Consider the following 16599-nt stretch of genomic DNA (forward strand, 5'->3'; position numbering starts at 1 on the left):
TTTTAAAACAATGGAGTGCAGCTGCTTATAGTGGGGACAGAAAATACTCTGTAAAAACAATGAGCTAAAATAAACTAGGTTCTATATTTAGCCCCATAGCTGGCATGATATGAAATAGGCCTACGATAGAGGACATTCAATATTAATACTAAGATAATGATTATGTCACTGTTTTAATGTGACTTTGAGTCACTTTGCTGCAATAGTTTGTATTTCTATGTTTGTAAGCAATAACTATTTCCAGCCATAGGCTACATTCTGTGTCTAAGAGGTGTCATAACTTGCAGGTCTGTTTCATAAGATTTATTCTTCCAGGGAACATGTGGTGAAGCTGTTTCTGCAGGCTGTAATTATTTACTTTGAATAAATGATAAATTATTTGTAACCATTAAACAGTACATAGCCTCTGCTTTTCTGTATGACATCCTAAAGTGCACCTCTTTCAAATCAGTCTTACAATCAGAAGAAACACAACGAGAGTAAATGTGTTCATATTTGTTTTACTTAACAATGGGAATAGGAATTCCTCCTCAGTGTCATAAAAACTGTGTGAGTGCGTGCATGTGGGTGCGTGTGTGTGTGTGTGTGTGTGTGTGTGTGTGTCTGTGCGTGTGTGTGCGTGCGGTAGGCGGGCGAGCGGGGTGGGTGGGGGGGTCGGAAAGGGGCGTGGAATAAGCCAACATCACAGGCTAATGCAGTTTCCCACCATGCCATTAATCTCCTTCTGTGTACCGTCTGATCGTCACCCAGGTTGCCTTCATCCGTCCTGTCACCCTTAGGACTGCGTGTCGGACCTGATCTCTGGGTGTCCCCGGTAACGGGATGAAATCGACACACTGATAAAGGAGCATCTCCTCCTTGTCCTTTTTCTCCTCCAGAAGCGGAGCCCGGCTCTCCTTCTCCTACCGGCGGAGAGATGAGGAATCGACTGGCCGATTTAGCCTTGACATTCTGGCTATTTCTAGAGGTGAGCGATGCCTTCCATTTTTATTATCTCGAGATATAAATAGAGCTTTGACTGACAGGCGCGTCTGGTTGACTGCAAAGTGCTGCTCTTGTGAATGTAGTTATGAAGTAAAGACAATAAGTCGTAATGTTATTGAGCTTATCGCTCTGACAGCGGGCTGCCTGTAATGTCGCTTTGATAGGCTGCGTGCTGCTTTGCTTTGTTTTGAGAGCGTTGTTCGCCAAACCCCATTCAAAACTACTATTTATAAATAGCCCTTTGCTTAATTGCACAATTATACAGATTTCCAATAATAAATGGATGTTTTTATAATATGGATGCTATCTTTTGTTAACTTCGGCATTCAAGTGACACGCGTAAAAACACTAAATGTCGGTAAATCTTAACTTTTAGTTTGGTTAATGCCGTTTCCACCTTCTCCGTTGTTGTTTAAATACCATGAGAAAGATAAGACATGAAGGGGGTGATGCTGATTGGATCATACAGTAGAAGTCCAAAGTGTACTGAAGACTAAAACAGTCAATTTTTTGATGATAAAACCCCCCAAAATGATCTGCTTAGATGCTCTACAATAAGAGGGGAAGCCACAAAGCTACTGGAGCTACCTGCGATTGTTTCCTCCTTTGTCCTTGTGTCCAGACCCCCACAACAACTCAGTGGGTTACTGGGCCTGTAGGGCAGTACAATCAAAGGGATAGCTATAGGCCTACAGAGGCAGAGTCTGAAGCCAAAGGTAGGAAAGTATACCAACTTTTATTATTATAATCATATTCATTGATTAGTTAGGAAGCCACATGCTTTGAAAGCCATGCAGTTTAGTGGCACCACAATCTATTTTCTTAACATGTGCACTTTTAAAATAAGCAGTAACATGTTCCGCCATAGGAGTGTTTGCTATATGCTGCATGAGAGTACATTGATGGGTCATTTAGGGACAATAAAGGCATGCCAATGGGTTCTAATTTAATATTTGTACATGCCTCTGAAGGAAGCACAAAGTGGTCACGATCCCTACTCTTCCTGCCAGTCCAGTGCCGCTGACACTCATGTCTATTCATATATTATTAACTCTGATCATTATTATTTTATTTCATTCAGCTGACTTAGTGAGCACATCCATTTTGAATGTGAGCATGCAGCCTAGAGGGAGCGAAGCCCTTAGACCACGTCCCGGTGCTGCTGTGTTCACTTTGATAAGTGCTTCTGACAAACCTCTCTATGTTTAGATTAAGACTGATGATGTCTTGTTTCATCGCAGTTTGTTATGTCTCATATCTTCTCATTTGAAGATCACAGAGACAAGACTCTAGTGAGGAAATATACTTAAAACCTATCTGCAAAATGTCTTAGGAAGGAGGCTGTTTAAGTTTAAAATCTCAGGGATGTCAAGAGTGTAATTATCATGGACACACAATCACACAGGTCATTTGGATCAGTGTAGCTCTTTTATTCTTTGTAATAGAAAGTCTTGGGAAAACTAATAAGAAGCACATTCTTCATGTCTGTTGTTCAGACAAACAAGCAGCTTTATATTCATGACATCATAAACTGTTACACTTTGAGCTACTCGTTTAATTGTCTCCTTTTTAAGATTTGTCTGTGACTATTTTTTGCATCGTAAAGAAGAGCGCTTGAAACTGTTCTTGTTGATGATCTGAGGGGAACAAACCCAATGCTGGGTATTGCTTTAAGCATATACTGATTTTGAGCTTCGCTGTAAGCGGTGATATGAGGGTCTATGACCGTTGCTTCCAGGCGTGCAGAGCTATTTGTTGTTAAGGACAGAGCTGTTTGAATGCCTAAAGCCCCCCATGCACTGACACACTACACACAAGCATAAAGGTGCCCTGTGGAGTTTTCTTGTAAACAGTCAATCAGTGTTGTACAGTGCTGTGGCATGCTCCTCATCAGCCTTTTAATATTGCCAAACTACAAGAAGGACACAGTTTCACTCTGAAAATAACAGCATGTAATTTTTTAATTTTGTGCCATTAAGATATGATCAAATATTACTCAGGGATATTTATTCTGACCCGATTGATAAAAGGGAGAGAAAAAATCCTATCCTGATATATTGGCTAATATCTTTATTGGCGGTTATCAAACTGTTGTGCAAAAAAATATACAATGAAAAAAGTAATTACATCTACATGCATCCCAGCTTGACACTCTGGAGGTTGACGATGCTTGTTGTAATCCATATAGCGCCCTCTGCTGGTTATGAAACACAATTGAAATAGTATTTGACCGCGGATAATCTAGTAGCCGATAGGATAGTCACTGGATAAGCTAATTTCTGGCCGATATTATCGGGCTCTTGTATTTATTTTTGGTTACAGCGTGATAGCTGTTTTTAATGAATACAACACATAAATTAGCTGATAGGGAAACAACACTCTAAAATACAGGCTGGTATACTTGAGCAATATCGCACAAGAGGAACTGATATTGTACACTAAATATCAGCAGTGTTGTGATTCTGTTGGCAGCATGAGGCCGCAGGCTCCTGGTCCCACTGCCAAGGTACTAGCTAAAACCAGACAAAGAGCCCTGTGCAGTCATGTTAATTGGTGGTACTCAGCACCCATGGGTTAAGTGGAATGATACATAAACGTTGTTGGCCATCTTCCTGCATCTCCCTCTATCCCAGTTTCCATGCCCAACACAGTTCAGGCAGATGTCTGTTCATCATGAAGATGGTTTAGCTTGAGGTTTTCTGCCTCTTAAAATGGCGTTGTTTTTTTCTTGCCACTGTAACTTAGGTACAATAAGGATTAACTGTGTGAGACAAAAGAACATTTTACATACCGCACAAATTAAAAAGAACACAGAAGTAGTGTTGTTAAAAAAACAAATACATAAAGATACATAAACAAATGGGTAACTCCAGTGAAACAGCAACATGCACAAATGCCTACTGATGTCTGGAGCTATAATGCTAATGTCTCCGGCTGACAGTCAGATGGGCAGTAAGAGCTGCAGCTGTGACATACAGCTCATAGAGATTATTGAAGAAGGGTAACTAATGTACACTGATTTGCTGAAGCTTGGATATAGATGTCAAACGCACACTCCTTATCTGAGTCATAATTCAGTCAATCATAAAGAAGGAAACATTTGGTTTCAGCGAGACTGGGGCACTTAGATGACTTGTAGTTTTTTTTGCGGGTTTTTTTTAAGATGGAGTAATCTTGTTTTTTAGTCTTTCAGTGCCACAGAAGTGTTGAGACAGTTGTTATAGCCCAATAGAGACGGCCCACTGACTCAGTGGCAATGTTATAAGAACATGAAACCTTGAAGCACTGTCAGAACGTTAATGTAAAAACCAATGTTGACTGTTCAACATAAAAAAGAGCTGCAAAGACCAATGGAGGATTATCTGTACACCTCTGAGTTAGGGACATTTAGTTTGTGCTGTTCGCTGCTGGATCGTAACGTCTCCCTGTTTTTCTTTGTCCTCTAAAGATATCATCCAAACATCTTATTGCTACATGGATTTTTTTTTTTTCGATCACTTCTTTCTAGTTTTAACTCCTCCGGAACACAACAAAGAGAAGCTGTATTTCAGTTTTGACCTGTAAGGGCCACCGTACTGCTCCTTGTGCACGCTCTTTGTGTGCAGTCATCCAGATAATAAACCGATTTCCTGGCTTGCATGGATGTCTCTGCTGTGCCTAGAATTAAAAAATAATTGCATCATCGCGCAGCCATACGATCAATGTTTGCTGTCTGCTGTTTGTGTCTTTTCCTCTGTGTATCATACTGGCTTTGAAATGAGGAAATAACCAATAGCCTATATCATGCAAATCACATTGTGTGTTGTAGAAATGGATTTTCTTCAAATCCAAGAGTGAAACGGTGATCAGAAAACAGTTTTGTATCCAGATGTAAGAAATAAAAAATCACATTATTGTAATTTTTAACTTACTTATGACTATAGCTTGAAACCAAACCTAACCATGCTCAATCTGTCATGTGTCTGACTTAATTTTATTTAATATGGAGAAAGATTGTTGCACTTTCCAATGTGATGTCTTATTATTCTCAATATGATCATTTTCATTCAAGGCAAACTGAATGTAGTCCAGCGGGGAGCTTGAAGATGTGACAGGGAGATCATGACAGAGGAAGCATAGATGGACCTATGGATGACTTGCTCTTATTTTTTTTGTCTGTGTTCATCAAAAGAGGACGGTCCAACGTTATCCATAACCATGGTGACCATGGTGCTGTTTTAGTGATCTAGTTAGGGCAGCACAAAACTACATTTTGTCAGCACAAGAATAAACTTTAAAAAAATACTCTGCACATCTATTTGCTGGGATCGGTCTGTAGGAAAGGAACCGGTCCTAATAAAATTGCAAGCAAACTCCCACACAGTTGCAGTTAACTTGTAAAAGAAAAACATTGCCAATCTATAAGCGTACTTCTTGCAGGTTAGGTGGAGGGCACAAAGTCAGCATTGTAGAGATACAGTCAAGAAATAAACCATCAGAATATATCACAATGTGTAAGTCAAACTCATATATATAAATCCAACCTGACGAGTCAACAACACTCCACGCCAATGAATCTGAGGTAAGCTTGATGGCTAAGGAAAGACAGAAAAGCAGGGAACAGGAACATGTGGTTGATGAAGACCTTCAGGTGAAACAAATCAAAGCCTTTATTTTCACTGCATGGTCATGTGGACCTTAAAAACACACTTAAACATCTTTCGACATTGAGCCTTTGTCAGGGAGTCCAACAGATGCAAAGGAAGACTAAGCCTTTTAAAGTGGCACTCCACAAAGAGATATTTTCCACTTGAAGCTAGACTTGGGGCCTGCAGACGTTGTCCATCTCAAAGAACTCTTACTTTGGATTTAAGAGGGGCCACTTTTTAAAGACACATGAGCTGTGTCCAACATGTTGGAACAGTAGGATGACAAAGCTTCTGTATAACACTATCACACTCATTTCAATATTTATTAATTGCATGTCATTGCAATATTGAACTATCCATATATAGCATATCTCAGTTTTTTCCTCGTCATACAGGCCTCATCAATTAAACCTAGTTTAGGTGGTTAACTTTGACAGCACAGAGGAAGATTTCTTACTGATTATTTGCTCCTATAGAACATTGCTGTGATAAGCATTGGCAGGTGTTAAACCACCCAGCGCTCTTCTCCTGCCTCCTTCCTATCCGGTCTCTGCCTGCACCCACTAAGGCTTCATCCCCCCCAAAACCAACTCTCCATTATAAATCACCTTGGCACAATATTTGCAGTCACCTACAAGACCTTTGCTGGTCTTGCCGTGCGGTTTTATTGCCTCTCTTTCAGCCTAATTGATCACTCTGCCACCTCTTTTGGCCAGTTCTCTCCATCAGGTTCCTTGCAGGTTCCCCTGCACAAGGCTTTAAAAAACGTCAAAAATCCTTTTTGTCGTACAACACCGTCGTACAATACAGGAGAAGCTCCCCAGTGTTCTCAGCCTCTAATCTTGGTACGAGCCGAGCTAACTAGCTAACAATAGTGTGTAGTGTTATAGCCATTAGCAACAAATATACAAAAGTTGGAATTAATTTATACAAGTTTGTATTAGTAAATATACTCAACAAAAATATAAACGCAACACTTTTGTTTTTGCTCCCATTTGTCATGAGATGGACTCAAAGATCTAAAATTCATTCCAGATACACAATATTACCATTTCTCTCAAACATTGTTCATAAATCTGTCTAAATGTGTGATAGTGAGCACTTTTGCTTTGCTGAGACAATCCATCCCACCTCACAGGTGTGCCACATCAAGATGCTCATCAGACACCATGATTAGTGCATAGGTGTACCTTAGACTGTCCACAATAAAAGGCCACCCTGAAATGTGCAGTTTTTGCTTTATTGAGGGTCTGGGGACTCAGAACCAGTCAGTATCTGGTGTGACCACCATTTGCCTCATGCAGTGCAACACATCTTCTTCGCATAGAGTTTATCAGATTGTCAATTGTGGCCTGTGGAATGTTGGTCCACTCCTCTTCAATGGCTGTGCGAAGTTGCTGGATATTAGTGGGAACTGGTACGCGCTGTCGTATACGCCGGTCAAGCACATCCCAAACATGCTCAATGGGTGACATGTCCGGTGAGTATGCTGGCCATGCAAGAACTGGGACATTTTCAGCTTCCAAGAATTGTGTACAGATCCTTGCAACATGGGGCCGTGCATTATCTTGCTGAAACATGAGGTGATGTTCATGGATGTATGGCACAACAATGGGCCTCAGGATCTCATCACGGTATCTCTGTGCATTCAAAATGCCATCAATAAAATGCACCTGTGTTCTTCGTCCATAACAGATGCCTGCCCATACCATAACCCCACCACCACCATGGGCCACTCGATCCACAACATTGACATCAGCAAAGCGCTCACCCACACGACGCCACACACGCTGTCTGCCATCTGCCCTGAACAATGTAAACCGAGATTCATCCGTGAAGAGAACACCTCTCCAACGTGCCAGACGCCATCGAATGTGAGCATTTGCCCACTCAAGTCTGTTACGGCGACGATCTGGAGTCAGGTTAAGACCCCGATGAGGACGACGAGCATGCAGTTGAGCTTCCCTGAGACGGTTTCTGACAGTTTGTGCAGAAATTCTTTGGTTATGCAAACCAATTGTTTCAGCAGCTGTCTGAGTAGCTGGTCTCAGACGATCTTGGAGGTGAACCTGCTGGATGTGGAGGTCCTGGGCTGGTGTGGTTACACGTGGTCTGCGGTTGTGAGGCCGGTTGGATGTACTGCCATATTCTCTGAAACGCCTTTGGAGACGGCTTATGGTGGAGAAATGAACATTCAATGCCCGAGCAACAGATCTGGTTGACATTCCTGCTGTCAGCATGCCAATTGCACGCTCCCTCAATGCTTGCGCCATCTGTGGCATTTTGCTGTGAGACAAAACTGCACATTTCAGAGTGGCCTTTTATTGTGGGCAGTATAAGTAAGTAGTAAGTAAGTAAGTAAAATTTATTTATATAGCACTTTTCGCAGGCAGGGGCCACAAAGTGCTTCACAAACAGGGTTTAAAAACATCACAAGCAATACACAGACAGTACAAAAATCATAGCAGCCCTAAAAGAGACTAATTAAAAGCCTGGACAAATAAAAACGTTTTCAGTTGACTCTTGAAAGTGACAACTGAATCAATTGAGCGCAAGGATGATGGAAGTTCATTCCAGAGGCTCGGAGCAACGACCTGGAAAGACCGGTCACCTCTAGTGTGATAATGAGCTCGAGGGACCTTCATCAGGTTTTGATCCATAGACCTCAGCGCTCGCACAGGAGCGTAAAGCTGGATCAGCTCACTAAGGTAAGAGGGAGCCTGACCATGTAGGGCTCTGAAGGCCAGAACCAGGATTTTAAACCTGAACCTAAAAGACACTGGCAGCCAGTGAAGGTCTTTCAGAACAGGGGATATGTGGGACCTCCTATTTGTGCGGGTCAGAATTCTTGCTGCAGAATTTTGAATTAATTGCAGTCTAGAGAGCTCTTTCTTGTTAAGACAAGAAAACAAACTATTGCAATAGTCTAAACGTGAAGACACAAAGGCGTGGATAATGAGCTCCAAATCATTCTGCGAAACCATGTTTCTAAGTTTGGAGATCTTCCTCAGTTGAAAGAAGCAGTTCCTTGACAGCTGTTTACAGTGCTGGACTAAAGACATGTCTTTGTCGAAAATAACTCCCAGGTTTCTAAGACTAGGCTTCACGGACTGGCCTAGGTCCCCCAAGAACTGCTTAATCCCTGGAATTGAGTCATCAGGGGCGAGAATCAATGTTTCTGTTTTCTCAGCATTGAGCTGCAGAGAATTTTCGCTGAGCCATTGTTTGATTTCCATCAGACAAAGACGTAGGGAGCTCAGCTTCTGGATCTCGGACGGCTTAAAAGAGCAGTACAGCTGGATATCGTCAGCAAATAGGTGGAAAGAAACATCATCGAACCTTCGTATGATCTCTCCTAGAGGGATCAAATACAGCAAAAACAAGACAGGACCCAAGACGGAACCTTGAGGCACTCCACACAGCAGGTCCGCAGACTCCGACCTTATTTGGTTGGCTGTTACATTGAAGCTTCGTCCAGTTAGATAAGAAGAGAACCATTTTAGAACTGAACCCGACAGTCCAACTTGATCCCTCAGTCTTCTCAGCAGTATCTGATGGTCTACAGTGTCGAAAGCTGCGGACAGGTCCAAGAGAACCAGGACCGTGAACTTTCCAGAGTCAGCAGCCATCATAATGTCGCTGGACACTTTCAGTAAGGCCGTTTCCGTGGAGTGTTGCTTACGGAAACCGGACTGAAGCGGTTCATGGATGCTGCTTTGATCCAGGAAAAGGGTCAACTGATTACAGACCACCTTCTCAAGGATCTTTGACATGAAAGGGAGCTTAGAAATAGGCCTAAAGCTATTAAGATCTGTTTGGTCTAGGCCTGCTTTTTTTAGTAATGGCTCCACTATGGCATGTTTGAATGCAGTAGGAAACACACCAGTGGACAAAGACAGGTTAACCATTTTGGTCACACACGGGCCGATTTCCCCAAACACTTTTTTAAAAAGCCTACAGGGAAGGACGTCAGATGAGCAAGAGGAGGGCTTCATCTTAGACACCACTGCTGAAATATCAGCAACCGTCACAGTCCTAAACAAGGACCACAAGCTGGAGACAGGCTCAGAAACAGCAGGGGTAACACGAAGAGGGGGCGGGATGTTGTCCTTGATTATCTTTATCTTGTTTGTGAAGAATCTCAAAAAGGCATTGCTGTCAGCTTCACAAAACACAGGGGTAACTGGGGCAGCAGGACATACAAGTGAGTTTATCGTTTCAAATAACACTTTGGGGTTTTTCTTATTTAGTGCTACCAGTTGGTGGATATACTCGGATCTGGCATTTTCGACCATCACATTGTATGAAGACACAAGGTCCTTGAGGTAGAGCCTGTGCACCTCAAGGTTAGTGGATTTCCACAGGCGTTCAGTCTTTCGACATAGTCTCTTTAGATTTAGGATGTCTTCATTAGTCCACGGGCGAGCTTTTTCCCTGGTAGAGGAGTTTGTTTTAACAGGAGCCACCTGGTTCAGAATTTCTACACAGTGATTGTTAAAACAGTGAGTGAGATCATCCACATCGAGACAGTTCATGACCAAGACAGGATCAAATAAATGAGAGAAACTATCTGCAGTATTAGCAGTGATAACACGCCTCTGAGACCTGACTGTTGAAGGCTTGGGCTCAGGACAAAAGTGCAGATCAAACAGAACAAGACTATGATCACTCAAATGAACATCATTTACAGACAGGTTTAAAATGTCTAGGCCAAGCGTAAAAACTAAGTCTAAAATATGGCCTTTTTGGTGAGTGGGCTCAGAAACATGCTGTTCAAAATTAAAAGTTTCAGTCAATGTTAGAAGTTCCATTGCAGGGGAAGATGAGCTGTCATCAACATGAAGGTTAAAATCCCCAAGGATTAAAACAGAGTCCAGCTTTATAATAGAGGACAAGAAGTCACTAAAATCCTTTAAGAAGACAGCGGCAGGGCCAGGAGGACGGTAGATCAACACACAGTAAAAAGGGGATGAGGAACCCATCTTAACCATCTGTGATTCAAACGAAGAGAAATCTTGGGACTGGATCAGTTTGCATTTTTGGACCTCCCTGTGAACAATGGCCAGGCCACCACCACGGCGACAGGGGCGGGGCTTCCCGACAGCAGAGCAGCCAGGTGGACAGAGATCATTTAAATGAATGAACTCTTCATCTCTCTGCCATGTCTCTGAAAGACACATAATATCCAGGTTTTCTCTTGTAAAAAGATCGTTTAGTGAATGAGACTTGTTCGCAATTGAACGAGCATTCAATAGGCCGACATGGATTGACGTCTCGGAGGTAGTGTCCGTGTTGAGGAGCGGGATTGGACGAAGGCACATCCAGCGGTCACGTGAGCTCCAGCTGGTCCATGCTGGAAAAGCCGGCATAAACACGGAAGTAGGCGATGGCGATGAAAACCCCTGACCATGGCTCCAGCACTGCGAAGGGTCCAGGACAGTTGTTGAAGTGCGGGCAGGCGGCAGCGAGGACACGCTGACGCACACATCGAGGAGAGGGATCTGGCGCAGGAACCGAGCGCGATCCCGGCAGCCGAAGACGACGGAGCCCCCGTGCGCCGCAGCACGTCTTCGCTTTACTTGGATACCGGACCGAGAGCCTCTTTTTCTGGACCTCCTGGATCTCCTGCGGGTCTTTCTCGGCACCCGATACAGCATCAAGTAGTCCTGTGAGTCGGGATGGATTTCAAACGGAGGCGGAAATGCCTGTTTGTAACGGTCCCAGGTATGAAACATGTCCTCCAATGACACTTTGATACGAAATAAAGAGTCCCGATCATAGGTTAGTAAAGCCAGGACACTTCTATTTGTCATCTGGGCTGCTAAGATCACATATAGTGAAACAATAATCATCAATAATCTACAAAATAGAGAGCGAGCCGTGGCACTGCCAGTCACAGGCGCCAGTACGGTTTTGCATATAAGGTACACCTGTGCACTAATCATGGTGTCTGATGAGCATCTTGATGTGGCACACCTGTGAGGTGGGATGGATTGTCTCAGCAAAGCAAAAGTGCTCACTATCACACATTTAGACAGATTTATGAACAATGTTTGAGAGAAATGGTAATATTGTGTATCTGGAATGAATTTTAGATCTTTGAGTCCATCTCATGACAAATGGGAGCAAAAACAAAAGTGTTGCGTTTATATTTTTGTTGAGTGTATATGACATTGTGCTTTTCAACAGAATGCCCTGATGCCATCTTTTCAAATTAAAGCAGAAATGTAACTTTTTCACCTTTACATAGCGTTACAAATTTCCTTGAAATGATTCCAAGTCAATAAAAAGAAAATGTGAAAGTTAACTAAACTGAGATTTGAATGTGAATCTGAACTTTAAAAACAGTCTTTGTTTAACTTTTTCAATGTCACAGAGGGTTCCAAATCATATTTCTTTAAAGGCATAGTTATCTTAGAAAATGAATAGCCTCTTCTAACTATTGCCATCACTCACTGAGGTTGAACAGTTTCACAGCACCTTGTAAAGTGGCAGTTCCACTAAAAGCAGTAACAAATAGATTAACTTTCCTTCTAAAGCATTGCTGTTAGTGCTTGAGTAGACACAAACTTTCACAACAGCAGAGATGTTTGAATGTTCACAGTCGACAGTCGCCTCCAGCAGAAAGACGCTTAAATGAATGTGTGAATCACTAATGTGAAAAAGAAGCTGACACAGGCTCGGGGGGAAAATAACATGCCACCTTTGTCAGACCACCATAGACAAAAGAAAAGGACTGCTCGGAAACATTCAGAGAGTACACAGCTTGCTACAGATCTGAAAGCTGTTGATGTCAGATTGGAGACCTGATATTGCGTGAGGCGAAAGGGACAGGTCCATGCGCTAAAAATAACAGACGGTTTGTTACATAGTTTGGCCCACACAATTGATCCACTCATCAACGCAGTCAGCAGTTCAAGCCGCAGCAGTGGCAGTGACACAAAGAGGTAATTAAAGCAGAAAAGCTACAGTAAGCTACTTTAAAACTCTCGACGTCTGATTTCTGCAATTTGTGTCAAAATCGAATCCGCCTCTGAGTTCTTCGGTATCAAAATAAAACAGTCACAGTTCTTTATATCTTAGACTTTGAATCTGAACTCTCCGGAAACAGGCTAACTTTCCTGAGGAAGAGGAAAGTCTGTAGCGAGGTGTCAAATGTCTAAATGCTAACAATGCTTCCGGGGGCGCTGCCTGCTTCTGACCCTGTGCTCTACTTCTGTTTGTCTGTTGAACTGTTTGCCAAAATTGAGCCAGTTTGACTTGACAAAACTGTTGAATTTAAAATACCTGGTAACAGTTTTACACTGCCAGCTGAGCTTTTCTGAAGTATATCTTCAAGAAATGCTCACAGTGACTCAGTATAGTCAGGGTGTCAGTCAGCACATTTTAGAGCTGGTGTATAAATCTGTTGTTGAGAGTGTCTAAACTTTCCATCTCCCTGCCTGGTACGGTCACTTGAGCGGCAGATTAAAGAATAAACTCTCTACTGCAGGCAAAATGGTGGGAAAACCACAAAAAAGCCTCTGTCTCAATTGTTCACTGACAGGACGAGGAAGAAAGCGGGAAGTATCTTTCAGATAACTCCAAACCTCTCCTCCACCAATTTGAGCCACTGAGCTCTGGGAGGCGCTATGATGTCTTGAAGAAGTGTTCCAAGCGCAGTAAACATCCTTAATCAAACGTGACTGATGAGATCTGAACTATGATATGAACTGATTTTTAATTTTGTAAATGTAGCAGGTATGCTGTCTGCCAATGTACTTATTTGTTCTGAGACTGCTTTTATGAATATGGATAGCCCAAGGCACATCTCCACCTTTGCTTAACAGTAAAGATTTATTCTATTATAAACGAGACAATACCATTAAGCCAATTGCTCCGCCCCCATTTCATGATCACATAGTTGATTGTTTTATTTTCATTTTGACATGAACAATGTTTTATTCATTTGAAGAGAATGAGCCTCCATGCTCTTCGATATTAAAACTAATGACGGTGCTTTGTTTTTAATAATGTCAGCTCTGTGTTTTCTCGACTGCAGACAATGAAATGCACATCGCTCTGCTGTTTTTTTTCTCTTCTGATTGGATCGTAATGTCGCATAGGAAATAGATCTCACAATGAAAAGCAATCGAATTGATTCATGGCTGAGTAAATGCATCATGAAATACATGTTACTCTGTGGATATTGCAGTTTCATTTAGTTGTTTTTGATTGTTTTTACATTTCTGTACATTGATCAAATTATTACATTTATTAAGCCAACCTTTATCAAGACCGATCAGGTGCAAATACGATTTTAAAATCAGATGTAGGCACCATGATGTCACTCTTTGGTTTGTGGCAATTTTGAAGCCTTGAGTTGCTATCCTGTGGTTTTTTTTTTAGTTTAATGGCTGTGAAGGAGCCAGGCATTGACAAACACACAGCTATAAAGTCACTTCTCAAAATCAACAGTTTTTACTGGTTTAAAGAGTAAAAACCCTAAAAAAATTAATAAAAATGAAATACTAAACTGGATGTTTATGAAATACGCAACCTTGCGTGTGGAACTTGTGAGTTGAGTGATTTAAATATTTTGGTGAAACTTGACTCTGTTTCTGTAGAGGACTGAACTGCACTTAATGTATAAAAAAATAAGCAAGCATGTTTAGCCCCAGTGCAAGCTGAAAAAAAGGGGGTAGAAATGGCATCTTTATCAGCATGGAATACAAGTGGTATGATATGTGGTATGGTAATTTAAACGAGAGTTTAAACTAGAAAGCATCAGCTGTTGAAAAACTGCAGCTTCCATTGGCCGTTTAAGGAACTGCAGGTTTTGGCATAGACTTGGTGATTTCTCCTTTTAATGCACAGGAGAACGTTAAGTTTCTTATGTGAAATGTACATTTTCACACAGTCGACAGAATTTATATCAAAATGTCAATATCTCTAACAAAAGGGAAACAGCCTCGCGCTAATACAGAGGCTAAAGGCAGCGCAGTAGATTAACGTGTATGTGCATGCTGAACATGACACGAGCAGTACAGGCTTCCTCCAGCTCTGTTTCTTCCTAATGGTTGTTTCCACTTCAGGACAAACATACACTGACAATCAAATGATGCTCGTGGGTCTGCTGCTGCTTCCTAATGGCAGAGGTAGCTGTGCGGTCAGCAGAGATCAATAAGACAGGAAGCAGAGAGGGGGAGGGGGGAGAGGATGGATGGAATGAGAGGAAAGGAAGAAAGGGATGAATTATAGAGGAGTGGAGGAAGTGAAGGAGAGTGTAAGAAACGAGTATTTCCAGAGAAAGTTAAACAAATGAAGTCAAAGATGATCAGGGTTTTTTACTGTCTTCTTTTGTTTACAGTTTTTCAAAGACGTTTCCTGCTGATTCCGAGTCAGCAAAGTGCTTTTACAGTGGAAACCACAAAGGTTTACAGTTCATTTCTTGCAGGTTGGAACACCATTTAGACCATAATGAGAAATTAGACTGCTATGATACCTCGGATAATAAGGAGGACACTCTCTTTTTTATTTTACAACATGATTAAAACCTCCAATACCTCCAGAATTTAAAACCTATTAACTGGAGCAAAGATTCTCAGTCCTGTGTCCTTATTTAGGAGCTTCGTTATCGACTTGTCTACTTTTACATTCTCATGTACAGTAAGCTACAGCTTCAGAGACCAACGGATCCTGATCACCACACACATACACGCAAACACAAACACACACTCCTGCTTTAAAAGCCTTAATGTGTTGTGTAAAACCTTTTGAACTATTCATCCCCTCTGAACGTCCTCCAGCCAAAACCCATCTGAGCTGCTTTTAAAGCAGGAGAACACGTTCTGCGGTTATGTAATGGTCATTTTTGTCCCGCGGGAGCACAGAGGGACATTTTCCTGGGCGGTCAGTGCTTTCACTGAGTTCCAATTAGGAGAAAGACAATGAACAGAGCTGGACAGTGACCATAGATCGGAGAGGGTTGGAAACTGGATCACAATTAGCTCCAACAAATGTGGACTGACTGTCTACACTCCATGAGGGTGAAATCGAAGCTTTGTCATTTGTGGGGGGTTTTTTTTTTCTGCATTGCTATTTCAGCAATATATTGTTTAATTCTATATTCGTGTTGAAGCTTTCCTCTGCTTTGTCACTTGCACTGTAAATGGTGCGCAAATGAAATAGTCCCCATTTATCTCGCCCACGCTCATATCCATTCTGCCAGAAGTGACATAGTTATTAACTGAGCCATATACAGGCTAATTGTGGCTCGACTATTGAGTGATAAGAAGTGGAAAGCTATTGGATTTTGAAGAGAATTAAGATGGAAGATCAAGGGTGGGAATAGGCTACTGGAGGCTGTGCTGGTCAAAGGATCAAATTAAATGTCACTGAGTTAAACAGCAGACATAGAAGAGGACAAAGTTCATTTCAAAACGAGGGTGTACCTTTGGTTGGCTTTCAGCTGTGGGTGAGGAGTTGGCTTGCTTTCTGTTGGACATACAGGTGCCAAACCCCGTTGGTTAGCTTGTGCTTGCTTGCTGAAATGTTCCTCTTGTTTCATTTTACAACATAAGTTACTTTTAAAACTGCAGTGAGCCAGTGCTTGTGGTGGCGACGAGCCCAGGAGGAGAGACTGAATTTGAGTGCCCTGTTTACAAGCTGCAAGGAGAATGCTACTGCGACGCTACCTGTAACAGTCACTGTCAAGGAAAGGGGAAATACCGTCAGACATCTTTCATAACACCAAGCCAGGGGAGAAGCAGTGGAAGATTGAGGTCGTGGGTGAGGGCAGTGCAACAAAGGTCCTTACTCCAGCTGTTCTTTATTTTGCAATCAAAATATCAGACCGATGAGAAGAGAGACAACAGATGGGGTCAACAGGCCCACATGTACTCACGTCGCAGTTTTTCAAAGTCTTAGAATTTCCCACCAGTGACCAGAGAAAACAAATGGAGTTGATGTATGCGGTCTCAGTGAGAAAGGATGAGATGCTTTGCTG

The 16599-nt window shown here is 42.1% G+C and overlaps 1 protein-coding gene across 1 annotated transcript in view; it reads left to right on the top strand.

The window, feature by feature from the left end:
• Positions 1 to 669: 669 nt before the first annotated feature.
• Positions 670 to 16599, top strand: part of vopp1b (VOPP1 WW domain binding protein b) — a 37369-nt gene continuing 21439 nt past the window's right edge. The window contains exon 1 of the mRNA XM_079361639.1: positions 670 to 967. Coding sequence (XP_079217765.1) covers positions 917 to 967 — 51 coding nt within the window. The 5' untranslated portion in view covers positions 670 to 916. The remainder of the gene's footprint in view (positions 968 to 16599) is intronic.

The sequence above is a fragment of the Symphodus melops genome (assembly GCF_947650265.1).
Source record: "Symphodus melops genome assembly, chromosome: 14".
NCBI lineage: Eukaryota > Metazoa > Chordata > Actinopteri > Labriformes > Labridae > Symphodus > Symphodus melops.